This window comes from Symphalangus syndactylus, chromosome 20 (genome assembly GCF_028878055.3).
Source record: "Symphalangus syndactylus isolate Jambi chromosome 20, NHGRI_mSymSyn1-v2.1_pri, whole genome shotgun sequence".
NCBI lineage: Eukaryota > Metazoa > Chordata > Mammalia > Primates > Hylobatidae > Symphalangus > Symphalangus syndactylus.
In genome coordinates, this window is record NC_072442.2 from 36176097 (window position 1) to 36195524 (window position 19428).

Sequence of the window (19428 nt, forward strand, 5' to 3'; positions counted from 1 at the left end):
CCTCCTCTCCCGTGTCTCACCTTCCTTCGCGGCATTGCCGGCGGCTGCGGCCCGACGGTTCCGATTCGGGCAGCGGCGGCAGCAGCAGCAGGAACGGTGGCTCCGGCGGGCTCCGTGGCGGCCTCTGTAGCAGTCCCAATCCTGCGGACGATCCCTAGTGCCTCCTGCCTCTCAGCGTCTGGAGCGTTCTGCGCAGGCGCCGCGGGCTGAAGCGCTTTTTCCTTCACTTCCGGCTGGGTCTCGCGTCACCTGACGTTACGGGCCAGAGAGGGTGCTGGGAGGTTCGATACTTTTGGTGAAGCTAGTGGGCGCCATTTTGAAGTTGGGCAGAAAGTGACTCCAGTGGTGGAACCCGGAGCCAACCATTTTTAGTTACGTGAGTGGCTCTGTTTGTGGGCGTGGGTAGCCATTCTTGTTTGGGGCAGAAGCCTGACAGTTGATGTAAACGGTTCTCATCTTTACCTTGGGCAAAATTTCCCTTTCCGGTCGTTTTAATTTCTAGAGTCGAGGAAGGAAACCCCCCAGAATCCATCAGGTTGCTGAGATTAGATTTAACCCCTTCGTAGCCTGATTGTTTAAAGGACGTTTCCGTTTGTTATATAAACTCAAAGTTGTGGAGGGATGTTTTGTAAAAGAAACTTTGTACTTTAAGAACTATCCTGGTCTCGAAGGGGTAGGAATGGGGAATTGAAAAAGGAACTAAAGGATAGCGTCCGCCATCAAGTTTCCTGTCTGGTAGAGGAGACATTGTCCTTGCCCTTAGCTAACAGCAAGTGAGTTAGTTGATGTCGCGGGGAGGAGGCAAAACCATTCTCCAGAAGCTGCAGCTCAAAGAATTCCCAATTCAGCTCTGTGGCGAGCACCCACTTCCTTCCCGCACTGTGTTTGGGTTTGAGACCACTGGGGGCCCTGGGGTGAAAAATGTGATTTGAAAGTGGGGAATGCAGTACCAGAGTCAGAAAAGCTTTGAACCCCATTTAGCTCAAATGACCTCTGGAATCCAGATGCTTGAGCAGAGAGTTACGAGGCGGAGGAAAAGGAAGGAATGTTTTTAGTGAAGCTGAAGCCCCCCCAAAAGAATGGACATTTAAATAACAATGAGAGGGCCTAGTAAGGAGAAGTTGGTCACAGATACTAGGCTGAAAGAAGCGCCTTAAGAAAAGGCTGGAAAGTGGAGAGCAAGCGTTGAGGATTTAACCTCTCCGGAGGAAAGGCCTTGAGAGGACCAAGTCTTGACCAATTGCGACTGAGGCACGCTCAGTCATTAAGTTAGGATCCCGAACCCCAATTTCAAACTGAGGCCCCGTTAAGATGGAGATTTCCCCCAGGAGCAGGGCCAAAGAACAAAGAAGCAGAAGGTAAACATCTGATTGATGTGCTAAGTAAAGAACTCTAAAGAGTTAAAGTTCCAGACCTTTAGCCAGCACTCTCCTTGGGGATGTCCTGGGCCAGTGTTGACACAGGCAGCTTTTAGTATTTAATACTTAGCTTTTAGTGCTTAGTATAAATACCTTTGATAACCTACTTAGGTTGAACTGCACGTAAGAACTTATTTGAAAATGGTTCACATTACTTCTTTGTAGCCCCTCACCACTTAAGCATTTAATTTCATACCATTACTCTGTTATTTTGCACTCACTGATATGTTCCTGAGGTTACATTTGAATGTTCTGGCTCCCCAACTGGTGGTAAGGATCTCTTACATTAAGAGCATATCTCAATTATTTCATACCATCCTTCTTTTTTTTTCTCTCTCTTCTTTTTTTTCCTTCCAAGACAGAGTCTTGCTGGGTTGCCCAGGCTGGAGTGCAATGGCTGTATATCAGCTCACTGCAAGCTCCACCTCGTGGGCTCAAGGGATTCTCTTGCCTCAGCCTCCTGAGTAGCTGGGACTGCAGGCGTGTGCCACCACACCCGGCTAATTTTTCTATTTTTTGTAGAGACAGAGTTTCACCATGTTGCCCAGACTGGTCTCAAACTACTGAGCTCAACTACTGTCTTGGCCTTCTAGAGTGCTGGGATTAAGGTGTGAGCCACCACTCCCAGCCATACCAGCCTTTCTTTCTTTCTTTTTTTTTTTTTTTTTGAGACAGGGTTTTGCTCTTGTTGCCAGGCTGGAGTGCAATGGCACGATCTCAGCTCACCTCAACCTCCGCCTCCCGGGTTCAGGCGATTCTCCTGCCTCAACCTCCCGAGTAGCTGAGATTACAGGTGCCCACCACCACACCTGGCTACTTTTTGTATTTTTAGTAGAGACAGTGTTTCTCCATGTTGGTCAGGTTGGTCTTGAACTCCCGACCTCAGGTGATCCATCCGCCTCAGCCTCCCAAAGTGCTGGGATTACAGGTGTGAGCCACTGCGCCTGGCCCATACCATCCTTTCTAATGGTGCTCAAACCTCGTTCTTCCCACAATAAATGCTTGCTACTCAGTAAGAATATCATTACTGTTTTACAGTCTCTGAATGTATAGCGTTCAGAGATGGTGAAGTTACCCTCCCTGGAAATTAGTGTTTTAGAATAAGATCTTATCCTGACTTGCGTCCATCACACAAATACCAGCATTACAGATGTTCGACGTTAGTTAATTTCTTAGGCTAGATTCCCTAAGACTGCAGCTGACACTAAAGAGTTTACAGTTTCATTTAGATATGGTTCTTGTCCTTGGAAAGTGTGCACTCTGGCAGAAAGATGAAAAAACTAACACCAGTAGGATAGAAACATGATCATAAGGAAAAAAATGTGTATAGTACTTGAAAGTAGACCAGCCAGGTATAGTTAGAATGGGGAAGGGGAGGATCTTAAAAGCTTATTCCTTCTTCTATTTTTTAAAACCAAATATAATATTTACTTTGAGGGTCATGTTCATCACAACACAATTAGCTTTCCAAGCAGGAACTGATGTTAATTTCAAAGCCTCTGACTGGTTGCCCCCTGGCCATCCTCAACCACCAGACTTCACGTTGACACTCTCAACAGTTCTCCTTGCCTTTCCATTTTCTCAGGCTTTCCTTCCTGCCTGGATGCATCTCCTAACCCTCATTAAAATTTTATTATTTCAGAAAATCTTTTCCAATTCATTCTTTGTAAGGTAGTAGGGCGTAATGATACGTTATTTTGCACTTAACTGCTGGATTTGTTATTTTCCTTGTACAATTTGGTAGATAATTCTGTTCATTTCCGTTCCCAAACAGATAATAGAAACATAAATAAATCATATTTATTGTATCATCAGCTCTACTGGTGTCCAGTACAGGGCTTTGATGTCAGATCTGAATTTTAATCTCTGCTCTGCTGCTTCCTACCTGCATCACTCTTGGACAAGTTTTTGTTTTTGTATTTTGTTTTTTAAGAGACAGTGTCTCACTCTTGTCACCCAGTCTGGAATGCAGTGGCACAATCATAGCTCACTGCAACCTTGATCTCCTGGGCCAAGCGATCCTCCCACATCAGCCTCCCGAGTAGCTAGGACTACAGGGTACACACCACCATGCCTGGCTAATTTTTAAATTATTTGTAGAGATGAGGTCTTGCTACATCGCCCAGACTAGTCTCGAACTCCTGCCCTCAAGCCATCCTCCCACCTCAGCCTCCCAAAGCACTGGGATTACAGGCATGAGCCATGCCAGGCCTTGGACAAGTTTTAAATTTGTTTGTGTCTCAGTTTTCTCACCTGTGATGTGGGGACATTAATAGCCACCTCACAATGTTGTAAGGAATAAAGGAGATGAGTGTTGTAAAGCTCTTTGCACAGTTCCTGACATAGAGTAATTGCTCAATAAATGGCTATTGTTATTTATATTTCCAGTCACTCTAGTCATGGCTATAACATTCTAATGTTAGTGACTATATCTTTACATGGTCTCAGTGATTGTTTGCTTTTATCTGTTCAACCTCTTTAACTCTGTTCAACCTCTGTTCAACCACTTTAACTGAAGACATACAGAGTGATTACCCAGGCATTACTCACCCAGGTACCAGGCACTGAGTTATACCCCATGGACAAAACTCCAACTTTCCCCTAAAGGAGCTTAGAATCCAGTAGGGAAGACAAGCCAGTGAACACACACTTACAAAACACTGTGGAGTATTACATGGGAAAATAGGAAGATAAGCAAGGTTCAGAAGTGCCACAGAGGAGGAGGTAGACTGTTTACTCTGGAAAGTTTAGGAAAGGATTCATAAAAGGTGTGAAATAAGAGTGGAATTTCACAGGATGAATGTTTGCCAGTAAACAAGGACAATATAAAGGTTTTCCATGCAAAGAAAACAGAATGTGCAATAGTAGAGAGGTGTGGAAGAGCATTATCTATGGGTGCCTAGGAGGGTACATAATAGGCATGGTTTTGGGAACCAGTTCATGCAGAGTGTTCAACACCCTTCTATGGAGACTGAACTGGAAGTGGTCGGCAATTTCTGAAAGTCCTTAAGCAGAGGAGGCCGCCAGTCAGACATGCATTTTAGAAATCTCTTTCTGGCAGCTGTGAAGGGCACTGATCGAGTAGGAGGGAGACCCAAGGCAGGAGACCAGTTAGGAGGCTGCTGAAATAGCCTTAGCCAGAGACGAGGAGGGACTGAAATAGGCACTGGGAGTGGGGGCAATCTTTTGTGTGTATGTGCTTGTGTTATTTCCTTACTTGTATCAGTGTCTTGTCTCCTCAGTTTTGTAAGCTCCCTAAAAGATCCCTTGATGTCCTTTAAAATGTTTCCTTGACAGTAAAATTATAGGTACCATATTTCAAATACAAAATGTAGTTGTTCATTGTTTGCTTCTCCCAGAGGTTGGGAGCCTTGCCTGGATGGCCACAGCATCTCCAGCTTCTCCCTTGCTGCCTGGCACCCAAAAGGGCTCAGTAATTGGGGTGGCACCAAATTGAATGTTTCTCACCCCACTACCAATTGTTGACTCAGCTAGGAAAGGCTTGCACAGAACCAGCCATGCTCTTTCCTCTAACCCTCTTTCTGACCAGTGAGGTGGCTAATAGGGGTTAGGGATAGCCATTTCCTCTGTATGCAGTCTTGTAAGGTGGGGGAAGCATGCCTTGATCTTTTAAAGACAGTGCTAGTGTAGCCAGGCCAATGTCATAACTTCTGAGGCAAAGTATTGGCTTAGTCTCTATCCCTTTGGGAGAATCTCAGAGGTTGCTGATGTGACCATAATTCCTGTGAAAATATTTTCATTTGCAGCTGCCTTAAAAATGGTCAGCACAGTCACTAATAGGCCCTTCTTCCTTACTCTTGCTGGAGATGGCCTGGAGCTTCTCTTACATTCTGGCCACCTAATTTGGATCTTGTAGCACCCTTAGCCCCCACCCGCAGCCCCACCCTAGGAGAAGTTATTGGACAGATCCCAGCAGGCTCAGGCACAGCTCCCCGCCTCTGCAGCTGGGGATATAAATAACTACCAAAGCTAAACAGTCAAATAACCACATTTTGAAAATCGCTAAAAAAAAAAAAAAACACTCTGATCTTGATTCAATAGCAGTTCTTCTCCCACCTCTGCCCTTCATCTCCCCCCTTCCTCCACTTATCTACCTCCCTTCCCTGATCCAAGCTCCCTAGGGAAGTCAATCTGAGCACAAAGCTGTCTTATGATGAAGACATCCTTTTCCATATTCTATGGGGCCAAAGCCCTCCAGGGCTGTAGTTATAGTTACAAGATGTTGTTATGGCAGCAGAGGCCTCAGGGCAACATATGTTCCACAATGGTAATTGGGTTTTCTTTAACAGACTGTCTCTCCTGGGTTGTCCATGCCCAAATTCACTTACCAAGAAGACCAGGGAATTGCTGTTATGGATGAGCCTTCATTTTTTGATTCCAGCAAAACCAAATTGCTGTATTTCCCGGGGTGGAAAGTACCTGGTCACCATGGGCTGAGACATTTAGACTGCAGGCATTTTCATTTATACATTCAACAAATGTTTATTGAACACCTGATAGGTGCTAGGCATTGGCCAGAAGCTGAATAAGCAGACATGGTCTTTCCTCTCTGTCAATTTAGGACAAGTATGTACAGGAAGGGGCTAGAGGAGCACTTTCACCTGCCCTCAACCCCTTTCCACCATTTCAAAATGATTAACGCAGTGTAATAACACTAAATGAAAATTTGAGGAAAATAAAAGACATCCATATTCTCACTGCTGCCACAAAAGGTTTTTGTTTTTTTTTTGTTTTTTTTTTGAGACGGAGTCTCGCTCTGTCACCCAGGCTGGAGTGCAGTGGCGCAATCTCGGCTCACTGCAAGCTCCGCCTCCCGGGTTCACACCATTCTCCTGCCTCAGCCTCTCCGAGTAGCTGGGACTACAGGCGCCCGCCACCACGCCCGGCTAATTTTTTGTATTTTTTAGTAGAGACGGGGTTTCACCGTGGTCTGGATCTCCTGACCTCGTGACCTCGTGATCCGGCCGCCTTGGCCTCCCAAAGTTCTGGGATTACAAGCGTGAGCGGCTGGCCCTTTTTTTTTTTTTTTTTTTTTTTGAGACAGAGTCTAGCTCCCTCACCCAGACTGGAGTGCAGTGGCGTGATCTCAACTCACTGCAACGTGTGCCTCCCGGGTTCAAGCGATTCTCCTGCCTCGGCCTTCCAAGTAGCTGGGACTACAGGTGCATGCCACCATGCCCGGCTTTTTTTTCTATTTTTAGTAGAGACAGCATTTCACCATGTTGCCCAGGCTGATCTCAAACTCGTGGTCTCAAGTGAGCCACCCGCTTTGGCCTCCCAAAATGCTGGGATTACAGGCATAAGCCACCATGCCTGGCACAAAGCTTTTTTTTTTTGAGACGGAGTCTCGCTCTGTCACCCAGGCTGGAGTGCAGTGGCGTGGTCTCGGCTCACTGCAAGCTCCGCCTCCCAGGTTCATGCCATTTTCCTGCCTCAGCCTCCCAAGTAGCTGGGACTACAGGCGCCCACCACCACACTGGCTAATTTTTTTTTGTATATTTAGTAGAGACAGGGTTTCATTGTGTTAGCCAGGATGGTCTCAATCTCCTGACCTCATGATCCGCCCACCTCAGCCTCCCAAAGTGCTGGGATTATGGGCATGAGCCACCACACCTGGCCCAACTATTTTTATTTTTTGTATATTGCCTTCCATTTTTTCTCCTCATGCATACATTTTATGTGCATATTTTAATATAGATAAACCCATTATTTACATGAAATTTTATTTTTATTTTTTTGAGACAGGATCTTGCTCTGTTACCCAGGCTGGAGTGCAGTGGCACAATCACCTCTCACTGCAACCTTGACCTCCTGGTTTCAAGCGATCCTCCTGCTCAACCTTCCAAGTAGCTGTGACTGCAGGCACATGCCACCATACCCCGCTAATTTTTTATTTTCTGTAGAGATGGGGTCTCATTATGTTACCTAGGCTGGTCTCAAACTCTTGAGCTCAAGGGATCCTCCTGCCCCAGCCTCCCAAAATGCTAGGATTACAAGCATGAGCCACTGTGCCTGGCCGAAATTTTATATTTTGTACATCTTCTCAGCATTTTCTATGTTTCCCTAGAGTCCTCATAATTGTAACTATACTCACTGTGTGACATTGCACTGTGGTGCTATGATGTAATGTGCTCTCATTCTCCTGTTGTGGAGTTATTAAAGCTCTCTTATGTCAGGTAATGCTGCAGTGAGTGTCTGCATGCATCCATAGCTCTCTCCTGTTTTTATTTCTGCCACTTATGTATTGCTTCTTTCCTTTCCTTAAAGACTTGCACAATTTACAGTGTCATCATCAGTGCAAGGGTGCCAATTTAAGTCATTATTTCCATTGTTTCCAGAACTACGCGTTACCACTTTTTAAAAATCTTGTCATTTTAATAAAAATGAAAATGGCACCCCTTGCCGGGCGCGGTGGCTCACGCTTGTAATCCCAGCACTTTGGGAGGCCGAGGCGGGCGGATCACGAGGTCAGGAGATCGAGACCACGGTGAAACCCCGTCTCTACTAAAAAAAAATACAAAAAATTAGCCGGGCGCGGTGGCGGGCGCCTGTAGTCCCAGCTACTCGGAGGCTGAGGCAGGAGAATGGCATGAACCCGGGAGGCGGAGCTTGCAGTGAGCCGAGATTGCGCCACTGCACTCCAGCCCGGGCGACAGAGCGAGACTCTGTCTCAAAAAAAAAAAAAAAAAGAAAGAAAATGGCACCCCAAATGTGCTTTTGATTTTATTTCTACTGAGGATATACTTCAGTCTTTCATGTGTTTATTTACTAGGTCTGTTTCCTTTTCTGGGAAACCCTATTCATTACTAATTTATCTTGATGATTTTCTTAAGTTTGAGTGAGAGAAAGATGCTTTGTCTGAGCTACATTCAGTTATGGGTCAGTGTTACTGTTACTAAGAAGGCAGAACATGGCTGGGCATAGTGGCTCACACCTGTAATCCCAGCACTTTGGGAGGCCAAGGTTGGGTAGAGTTCAAGACCAGCATGGCCAACATGGTGAAGCCCCGTCTCTACTAAAAGCACAAAAATTAGCCGGGCATGGTGGTGGGCACCTATAATCTCAGCTACCTGGGAGTCTGAGACAGGAGAATCTCTTGAACCCAGGAGGCGGAGGTTGCAGTGTGCCGAGATTGTGCCATTGCACTCCTGCCTGGGTGACAGAGCGAAACTCCATCTCAAAAAAAAAAAAAAAAAAGGCAAAGCCGGGCGCGGTGGCTCACGCTTGTAATCCCAGCACTTTGGGAGGCCGAGGCGGGCTAATCACGAGGTCAGGAGATCGAAACCACGGTGAAACCCCGTCTCTGCTAAAAATATAAAAAATTAGCCGGGCGTGGTGGCGGGCGCCTGTAGTCCCAGCTGCTCGGAGAGGCTGAGGCAGGAGAATGGCGTGAACCCGGGAGGCAGAGCTTGCAGTGAGCCGAGATTGCGCCACTGCACTCCAGCCTGGGCGACAGAGCGAGACTCCGTCTCAAAAAAAAAAAAAAAAAAAAAAGGCAGAACATTTGCTTCAGAATCATGTCTTTAGTATTTTCTCCTCACTCTTTCCCCCTGGCATCCCAATTACATCTGGCGGTGAATGCTGTCAAGTTCACATACTACTGAAAAAGAGTGAGATTGTAAACAGAATGTGTACATGGCATGGATGAAAGTGGTGAGGAGAGGCTGGGCGCAGTAGCTCACGCCTGTAGTCCCAGCAATTTCGGAGGCTGAGGCAGGCAGATCACTTGAGGCCAGGAGTTCAAGACTAGCCTGCCCAACATGGGAAAACCCCATCTGTACTAAAAATACAAAAAATTACTGGTGGACCTGTAGTCCCAGCTACTTGGGAGGCTAAGGTGGGAGGATTGCTTGAGCCCAGGAGGTGGCGGTTTCCGTTAGCCAAGATCACGCCACTGCCCTTACCCCAGCATGTGTGGAGGGGCCATTATAAAAGCCATAGTCAGTCTTGCCCACTATAAGAACCATGAAGATGATTCTGTACACACTACTTTCCTGGTGACCTGGGAGAAACTAAAAAGTTTCCCAAACTAGTCAACCTCAGGAGAATAAAAAAATGACACTGCATTTTGTCATTTGTAAAATGTGGGTCTTTTTATTTGTTGGGAGATGCTTTCCCAGGCATAGGGGCTAGGAACGGGTTCCTCTGAGTCATTTATACATGTTTGCCCAATCTCCCTTGTGATTAACTGTACCCAAATATGAATCAACTGGCCAATGGGAGGGGTATAAGCCACAACCAGGAAACACATTTTCTCTATTTAAGGCAAACCAGCCCATACATAGTTCAGACCCACAACCTTGGACATCTTAGTCTTGCTCTTACCAACTGAGGTTACTGAGCCCAATCCAATCTCAGAAGTTAAGGACGATTTTCTTGCTAGTCTGGAAATTACATGAGGATGGGTGGACATCCAGTCATTGTATTATGTGCCTAGCCTTGCCAGCAGATGTCACTACACCAAACCACATTTTCCAAAGATATGACTGGAAGGAAAGGACTGGCTTTAGAAAGGCTGAGTCCGACCATTGTGACCCTCTTCTCCCATGGCTTCATTAATACCCCTGGAAAACTATGAAGGATACGTATATATCCATGGTTCCCAACAGTCCTGAGGCCTAAACTCAGCAGGTCAAGACCCAAGGCTCTGGGCAGAGTCAGAGTTCTTATCCAGGGACCTTCTCCAGATTGGGTGGGGAGCACAGCTGCTGTAGGAAGGGTGGCAGCCCATTTAAATGGGGGGTACGCATGATAGAGTTATCTAGGAACAAGAGCCATAGTCTTGGGGCTGTTCCAAATGTCATGCGGAGTTGATATCTCAGGCAAAGCACTCCACCCACTCTCCACCCTGCCCCTCTGTCCACATGGGTGGGGGCTATCCCTTGCCTGAGGGCTGTAGGCTAGGGCTGATCCATGGGTTCTGGGGGCTCCCCAGTGACAGCCAGGCATAGCCACACCATGTCAGGATGCTGGAAAAGTTCCTTGCAGCTTAGACCGTCATGACTGTTCTCCCTCCAGACAACTATAAGTAGCATCAGTAATCTGGGAGAAAGAACCATTGGCAGCTCTTCTGTAAAGACCTTCATTCCATATGCCTATCCGTGGAGGGGTAAAGACAGAAATCCTTTCCTGGCCTGCAGTGTCCTGCATGGTCTGTCTTCTGGCTAACTCTCCAGGCCCATCTCACACAAACCTGCTTCCTTTTCAGTGCCGCAGCTTCACTGGCCTTCCTGCAATTGCTTAGGAGTGTGCAGGTTTCTTCCTTCTCAGGACCTTTGCACATACTCTACTCTGCCTGGAATGTTCTTCCCCCATATTCTTCTTTGCCTATTTTCACTAATCCTTCAGATCTCAGCTCAAATATCATTTTCTCAGGAAACGTTTTCCTGAACCCTCCAGGCTAGATCAAGGCCCCCACTGCCATGCTCTTATTGCACACTGTGCTTTTCTTCATAGCACTTGTCTCAGTTTGTAATTACACATTTATGTGTGTGATATTTGGATTCTTTACTTTCTGTCTCCCCAACACACACCCCAGACTGTAAGTTCCATGAGGGCAGTGTCCATTTTACTTACCATTGCATTCTCAGGACTTGGCAGAGTGCATGGCACTTAGTAGGCATTCAATAACTATCGGATGTATGCATGAATGGCAAGTAGGTAAACGAAGGAAGTTAGAAAACATAGTGTTACTCTTGTACATACATTTATATAGTATTTGCATGTGAAATATAGTGCCTAATTCTGGTCACTCTCCCTGCAAAGGAAGATATATCAGAGTCGGGGAAAGTAATCTAAATTGATCTAAATGGAGACTACTATACCAGGCAAAATGTTAAAAGATTGTCAAAAGATAGAGGCTGAGATCATGATCCATATATATGAAAATATAAAGGTGATACATGCAGATTTGTTTTCAAAATCCCAAAAGTCAACACTAAGGGTCATTTTTTAAAAAACAGACTGTGGAATCTCCAGAGGAGGGACCGTGTGTTATTTATCTGCATATCTCCAGCACCTAGCATGATGCCTGGCACTTAATAGGGACTCGAGAAATGTGTTCTGAACCATTTTTGTTGTTAGCTTAAAAGAGGTAGACTTGAGTGGAAGGATAAATAAGGTAGTATGCAATTATTCACTTGGGAAACCCCAGAGGCAAAAAAAGAAAAGTATGAATAGGGTCAAGAAGGGTTCCTTTACATGTATAGACAATAGCTACACAATGGACTGTTTCAGGGACATTAGGGCTATTCAAGGCCCATCCGTTGACCTTTTGAGATCATCCTTATGAAGGGCAATTACCATGTGCTCTCACAAAGTGCATCTTCTTCCCACCAGGAAGGACCAAATTCTAAGCTGTATAAGTCATTGGTTTCACCCTACCCCAGTGCCTCCGTGTTATCGCCTTCAGTGCCCTCCACTCTTGGGCACAGACCCTGTTGGTCCCTTGGCATATTCTACTCTGTTTCCCACCAGAGAAGGGAAAATCCCAGAAGGTGGTGCCCTTCAATCAGAAGTAAAAATGGCTGCATCTCTCAGGGCAACCAGTGCCTGGGCCTGGTATTCCTGAGCCCACAGCAGGGAGGCCATTAGCCCTGGTCCCAAGAATCCCTGCAACCAGCATCCCTGGCATTTAGCCTTCCATCCCTGGCACTTAACCCCCTGGCCCCATAAGAAGGGACATTTCAAATAGTTTTTCTTGGAGCCTTGAAGGGTTCAAAAGAATTCTTGAACATTAAAAAAAAAATCCTCCAAAAACAGCTATTAAGCTGCTTGGCCTCACTTATTTCTTCCCTCTCCCAGCAGTGTGGAGCTTAAAGAAAAGGTTGAGGATTTGGATGTGTGTCCATTAACCTCATTCCAGCCGGTTCCATAGGTCTCATACAAGATACTACCAGAGTCTCAGGCCCCAGGAGGGGTGAAGGCTGTATCCTGTCCCAAAGCTGGGTCTGAAGGAATAGGCATCAAGAAAAGAGATACCTTGACTCTTGTCAGTGGTGCATTGGTGCCTCATGGAAACTAGGCTTGGGGCTTCCCTCTTTGCTTCCCACCCCTCCCCTTCCAGCAGCCTATAAATCACTGAGTATGAAATACTGTCTGGAGGACCCTGTTCCCCCACCCCTACCCTGAGGCTCCCTGCCAGGCAGAAGGCTGCAAGCTAAGCAGGGAGAAAAGAGAGAATGGGCAGCAGGCAGGAGTGCCCATCATTTATCAACCAAACACAGCGGCCAGCCACTCTTTCCAGCAGCATTCTGGCAGGCTGGGCAGGCGATGCAGCCAGTGTTTTCTGGCAATGGAGAGCACAGTCCCGCAAGAATTCCCCTTATTTGGCTGCCCCACCCAAGAGGTGGGGAGAGAGAGTCAAGGAGTGAGTCCTTTTCTCTTTTGAATTTTTGGTGGTTTCAGAATCCACACAACGCTTCTGGTCCTGCATGGATTCTTACCTCCTCCTCCACCCTCTTCCGCCAAGTCTCCCCTAGAGCCTCCTCTTGCAGCTTCCCTTTTTTTTTTGGAGACGGAGTCTCGCTCTGTCGCCCAGGCTGGAGTGCAGTGGCGCAATCTCGGCTCACTGCAAGCTCCGCCTCCCGGGTTCACGCCATTCTCCTGCCTCAGCCTCTCCGAGTAGCTGGGACTACAGGCGCCCGCCACCACGCCCGGCTAATTTTTTGTATTTTTAGTAGAGACGGGGTTTCACCGTGGTCGCGATCTCCTGACCTCGTGATCCACCCGCCTCGGCCTCCCAAAGTGCTGGGATTACAAGCGTGAGCCACCGCGCCCGGCCGCAGCTTCCCTTTTGACCCCACAAAGAGCTTTCCTACTTTCCCTGGCGCACTATTGAAGTGTCGGAGGAGTCCCGGTTCCCTAGCTCTGGCAGGCTTTCTGAAAGGGCAGCGCCAGCCTCCTCCTCCTTTAATCTTCTGGTTTCTCCTTCATGGAAACCCCCCAGCTTTCCCCATCTTGCTCTCCACCCCCAAAGTAGGAGGCTTGGAGAAAGGGAGTGGATTTGGTCCTAGGCTAGTCCACTGGAGGCAGAGACTAATAGTAAATAATAATCCTTTCGCAGAATAGTTCAACTCCCATACCAGGAGCAGCTAGAAACATCTAGACGCACCTCCATAATTTCTTAGCATTATAAACAAAATCAGAGCTCTAGAGTTTTTAGGGCTGTGAAAGGTGACAGAGAGGCAGAGGAATGACTGGTCTAGCCTGTATTTCTTACTTGTCTAGGTCTGGGTCTCTCTGACCTAGTCCACTGAGCCCCTCAGTAGTGGTTATGCACGGTCTTTGAAAGCAGTTGGACCTTTCCCTTCTAGCTATATAACCATCAATATATTTTTTAACCTCTCTGTGCTTCAACTTCCTCACCTGTGAAATGGGGATGATTATACCAACTGTATAGGGTAGTCATGAGGATCAAATGAGACCATGTGTGTAAATTGCTTAGCCTGTAGTCAGCGCCCAGCAAGTGGAAGTGCCCTTCTTCTGTGCTGCGAAGCAGGGGCACATGGCTGGTTACATCATGGCTGTTGGCTGTGTTCCTTCCTGGAGCCTTGATGTTACTATCTCCACAGGCACATGAAGGGAGGGGGATGGTGCTTTTTTGGCATTCTGAGGAATGCAAACCCACCACTGGTTCAGGAATCCCCATGGTTTCTAATCAGGAGAAGAATTCAGAATTGGGAGTACAGGGCCAATAAATTGACAGAATTGGTATCTAAACCCTAACTCGACATTCTAGGCAAATACCCAGGAGGCCAGAGAGTTGGACGGAGATTTTGGGTGGGACTTCCAGGGAAGGTGCCAACTTGTGTGATATTATCAGAGTGGCAAGGAAGAAGCAAGGCCAAGCTGCTTCCTACCCCAGCAGAATACAGGCTACTTTGTAGACTACCAGGCCTTTGCCAAAGTTGAATGGAAGCAGGGGTCACAGAGGCCACTGGTGGAATGTACTGGAACATTCCAGGCCCTTCCGCTGCACAACACAACTCCTCGAGGCATTGAACCATCAGGGGCTTCCAGAATTGGATACAAGGTCCTCATCTTCCACCATGCACAGCAGGAGAAACCACCTGCCAAAAGGAGCACTGTCCTAAGAGCCACTAAGTTACTAAGTGGGAGGAGTGTCAGTCAGCCCTTTGGGACTTTTTCATCAGATAGAGAGACTTGACTGCCAAGGCCATTTGATGAGCCAGGGCCGAGTTGTGGAATAGATGTGTTGGGTACAGGAAATCCACAGTAAAAACCAGGAATAGACACCAAATTCAGTCAGGGTTGAAGTGTTGGGTGGGATGTAACTGGGCTTCATTCTTTCAGTCAGAAGTAGATTTACAGTGCCGGGCGCAGTGGCTCATGCCTGTAATCCCAGCACTTTGGGAGACCTAGGCAGGCAGATCACTTGAGGCCAGGGGTTTGAGATCAGTCTGGCCAACATGGCAAAACCCCGTCTCTACTAAAATACAAAAATTAGCCAGGCATGGTGGCACATGTCTGTAATCCCATCTACTCGGGAGGCTGAGGCAGGAGAATTTCTTGAAACTGGGAGGCAGAGGTTGCAGTGAGCTGAGATTGCACCACTGCACTCCAGCCTGGGCAACAGAGGGGGGCCAGAGGGTGGGGTAAGAAGTAGATTTACAGTGATGCTAGTGAAACTTAGGGAGTCAGAGCCCCTCACTCGCACAGACCACTTCCAAGGCACTGTACCTAATTCTATGTGTATAATTTTTTAAACTCTTACTTAATGAGGAACCCCCAAAGTGATTTTTTTTTTAAGAAGAAACATCAGGCCTCACAAAATCTGGAGCCTTTCCCACTATCAGCCTGCAGGACCATTAGCCTCAACTTCCAGGAGTGGATCAGGAATATTAGTTGGAGAAACAGTCAAATACTTAAATAACCAACACTGACTCAACATTGCTGGATGCACTAGCTTGTGCTAGTTGCTGACCAGAAATACCAGAGTTGACTGGGCCCGGTGGCTCACACCTGTAATCCCAGCACTTTGGGAGGCTGAGGCGGGCAGATCACGAGGTCAGGAGTTTGAGACCATCCTGGCCAACATGGTGAAAGCCCGTCTCTACTAAAAATACAAAAATTAGCTGGGCGTGATGAGGTGAGCCTGTAGTCCCAGCTACTTGGGAGGCTGAGACAGGAGAATCGCTTGAACCCAGGAGGCAGAGGTTGCAGTGAGCTGAGATCGTGCCATTGCGCTCCAGCCTGCATGACAGAGTGAGACTCTGTCACAAAAAAAAAAAAAAAAAAGACCAGCCTGGGCAGCATGACGAAACCATGTCTCTACAAAAATTAGCCAGGTGTGGTGACTGCCTGTAGTCCCAGCTACTCTGGAGGCTGAGGTGGGAGGAGGATTGCTTGAGCCTGGGAAGTCAAGCCAGTGAGCTATGATTGCACCCCTGCACTTCAGCCTGGGTAACAGAGAGAGAGCAAGACTATCTCAAGAAAAAGAAATACCAGAGTTAATGAGTTCCTTTGCTTTCAGTTGGGGAGAAAAGACAACCATATTTAAAATGACTTGGAGAAATTATAAAGCTACCTTAAGGCCAGGCGCAGTGGCTCACGCCTGTAATCCCAGCACTTTGGGAGGCCAAGGCGGGCAGATCACCTGAGGTCGGGAGTTTGAGACCAACCTGACCAACATGGAGAAACCCTGTCTCTACTAAAAATACAAAAATTAGCTGGGTGTGGTGGCACATGCCTGTAATCCCAGCTATTCGGGAGGCTGAGACAAGAGAATCGCTTGAACCAGGGTGGCAGAGGTTACAGTGAGCCAAGATCGTGCCATTGCACTCCAGCCTGGGCAACAAGAACTAAAATCTGTCGCAAAATAAATAAATAAATCAATAAAAGCTACCTTAAGCTACTACAAAATTATTATGGGCTACAAACTGAACACCTAAGTCCTGAAAGAATTAGTAGGTGATAAGGGCAGATGAGGAACACTTGGAGAAAGCGAGGTCTAATTTGAAGCTAAAGTAAATGATGGTGAAGATGGAGTTGCAGGGCAGGGGGATATCTCGTTGACCAAGGCACAGAAAATAAAATTTAATAAGAATCTGTGGTGATATTTTGTAGTTATCTACAACAATTTACATCTGCAATATAAATGATATTTTTCTTTTTTTTTTTTTGAGACGGAGTCTCGCTCTGTCGCCCAGGCTGGAGTGCAGTGGCGCAATCTCGGCTCACTGCAAGCTCCACCTCCCGGGTTCACGCCATTCTCCTGCCTCAGCCTCCCGAGTAGCTGGGACTACAGGCGCCTGCCACCACGCCTGGCTAATTTTTTGTATTTTTAGTAGAGACGGGGTTTCACTATGGTCTCGATCTCCTGACCTCGTGATCCACCCTCCTCGGCCTCCCAAAGTGCTGGGATTACAAGCGTGAGCCACCGCGCCGGGCCTAAATGATATTTTTCTTTCTTTTTTTTTTTTTTTTTTTTTTTGGTTGGAGTCTCGCTCTGTTGCCCAGGCTGGAGTGCAGTGGTGTGATCTCGGCTCACTACAACTTCCATCTCCCAGGTTCAAGAGATTCTCCTGCCTCAGCCTCCCGAGTAGCAGGGATTACAGGCTTGTGCCACCACACCTGGCTAATTTTTTGTTTTGTTTTGAGACAGAGTCTCACTCTGTCACCCAGGCTGGAGTGCAGTGGTGCGATCTCAGCTCACTACAACCTCCGCCTCCCAGGTTCAAGCAATTCTCTGCCTCAGCCTCCCGAGTAGCTGGGATTACAGGTGCCCGCCACCACGCCTGGCTAATTTTTTGTATTTTTAATAGAGACGGGGTTTCACCATGTTGGCCAGGCTGGTCTTGAATTCCTGACCTTGTGATCCGCTCACCTCAGCCTCCCAAAGTGCTGGGACTATAGGTGTGAGCCACGGCGCCTGGCCAATTTTTGTATTTTTTAGTAGAGACGGGGTTTCACCATGTTGGTCAGGCTGGTCTTGAACTCTTGACCTCCTGATCCTCTTGCCTTGGCTTCCCAAAGTGCTGGGATGACAGGCGTGAGCCACCGCGCCTGGCCATAAATGATATTTTTCAACTGTGAAAATAAGCTCTGGGGCCTATGCCCTGGGTCTAAAGGAAATCAGACCATAGACCACTTTTCAAATTACTCATCTCTCCTCTTATATTTTCATATCTTTGAACTGGATTTTTTTTTTTTGACAGAGTCTCACTGTATTGCCCAGGCTGGAGTGCAGTGGCATGATCTTGGCTCACTGCAGCCTCTCCCTCCAGGTTCAAGCGATTCTCCTGCCTCAGCCTGCCAAGTAGCTGGGACTACAGGTGCCCACCACCACACCCAGCTAATTTTTATTTTATTTTATTTTTATTTTTTGAGACGGAGTCTCACTCTGTCACCCAGGCTGGAGTGCAGTGGCGCAATCTCGGCTCACTGCAAGCTCCGCCTCCTGGGTTCATGCCATTCTCCTGCCTCAGCCTCCCAAGTAGCTGAGACTACAGGTGCCTGCCACCATGCCTGGCTAATTTTTTTCTACTTTTAGTAGAGATGGGGTTTCACCATATTAGCCAGGATGGTCTCAATCTCCTGACCTCGTGATCCGCCCACCTCAGCCTCCCAAAGTGCTGAGATTACAGGCGTGAGCCACTGCGCCCGGCCAACACCTGGCTAATTTTTTATTTTTAGTAGAGACAGGGTTTCACTATGTTGGGCAGGCTGGTCTTGAACTCCTGACTTTGTGATCCACCCACCTCGGCCTCTCAAAGTGCTAGGATTACAGGCGTGAGCCACCGCACCCAGCTTGAACTGGATTTTGATGATACTTTTTTTTTTTTTTGAGGCGGAGTTTCCCTCAGTTGCCCAGGCTAGAATGTAGTGACACAGAATTAGCTTGCTGCAGCCTTGATCTCCTGGGTTAAGCATTCCTCCCTCCTCAGCCTCCCAAATAACTGGGACTACAGGTATGCCCCACCATACCTGGCTAATTTTTTAAAGTTTTACTAGAGACCAGGTCTCACTATATTGTCCAGGCTGGTCTCGAACTCCTGAGCTCAAGTACTCCTCCCACCTCAGCTTCCCAAATTGCTGGGATTACAGGTGTGAGCCACCGTACCTGGCCCTTTTGATGATACTTGATGCCTGATTTGGTGCATGGTGTGAAGGGAAGGGAGAGGGAGTGGATGTAGAATCAGGTGGAGAATGTCAAAGATACTGTAGCTTATTTGCCTCCCGGGACAATTGTAGTTTTGAGGCAGACTTGAAGAAGGTAAGTGGGCACAGTGGAGAAGAAAGAAATCTAAAGTGGGGCATGAAACAGATCTTTTGGTTTATACACAGTCTCCTGGGAATGTACTCAACCAACATCCCCTCTCCAGAGACTTTCCTCTGGGAGGGGGCGCCTAGGAAAGTCAGGTGTGGAGGAGGCAAACTGTTCCTACTAAGGCACTGCTCTAGAAACCAGCTGGTTTCTCAAGGTACCCACATGACACAGTGGAACTAGAGTATACTTTAATTCATTTTTCATGAAGCAGCATCTGCATGCAGTGCTAGGTGTTATGGAGAGATGACCAAGACATACCTGCTCTCCTTAGGAAACTTATATATTTTAGTGCAGGAGGACTTTTTTTTTTCATGAGAAATACTAGCCTGGATATTCCATAGTCCAAAGAGCCACATCTTCTGTCTGTCACAGTGACTCTTTAGGATATCATAAGGGCAGGTATATTTGTTTTCTAAGACATTCCCCTGAAAAGATTAGCAGGGTCTTCCACACATCATCAGTCTCTCAGAGATAAATGTATCTAAATCCTTTTTTGTGTTTCAAAACAGCTTGATTGAGGTATAATTTATAAACCATAAAATTCACCCATTACTCATGTATAATTCTATTCTATATTTATTTATTTATTTATTTATTGAGACAGAGATCTTGCTCTGTTGCCCGGGCTGGAGTGCAGTGGCACAATCTTGGCTCTCTGCAACCTCCACCTCCCAGGTTCAAACGATTCTTCTGCCTCAG

The 19428-nt window shown here is 47.1% G+C and overlaps 2 protein-coding genes across 7 annotated transcripts in view; one reads left to right on the forward strand and one right to left on the reverse strand.

The window, feature by feature from the left end:
* Positions 1–249, reverse strand: part of KAT7 (lysine acetyltransferase 7) — a 41460-nt gene extending 41211 nt beyond the window's left edge. For 2 of the 6 annotated variants that reach the window (XM_055258136.2, XM_055258135.2), the window contains exon 1: positions 21–208. In XM_055258136.2, the coding sequence (XP_055114111.1) occupies positions 21–35 (15 nt within the window). In that variant the 5' untranslated portion in view covers positions 36–208. Of the gene's footprint in view, positions 1–20 lie in introns of all 6 variants that reach the window. The other 4 variants (XM_055258133.2, XM_055258134.2, XM_055258138.2 and 1 more) reach the window with 4 other exon arrangements.
* Positions 1–19428, forward strand: part of FAM117A (family with sequence similarity 117 member A) — a 79534-nt gene that overhangs the window by 370 nt on the left and 59736 nt on the right. The gene's annotated exons all lie outside the window — the stretch shown is intronic.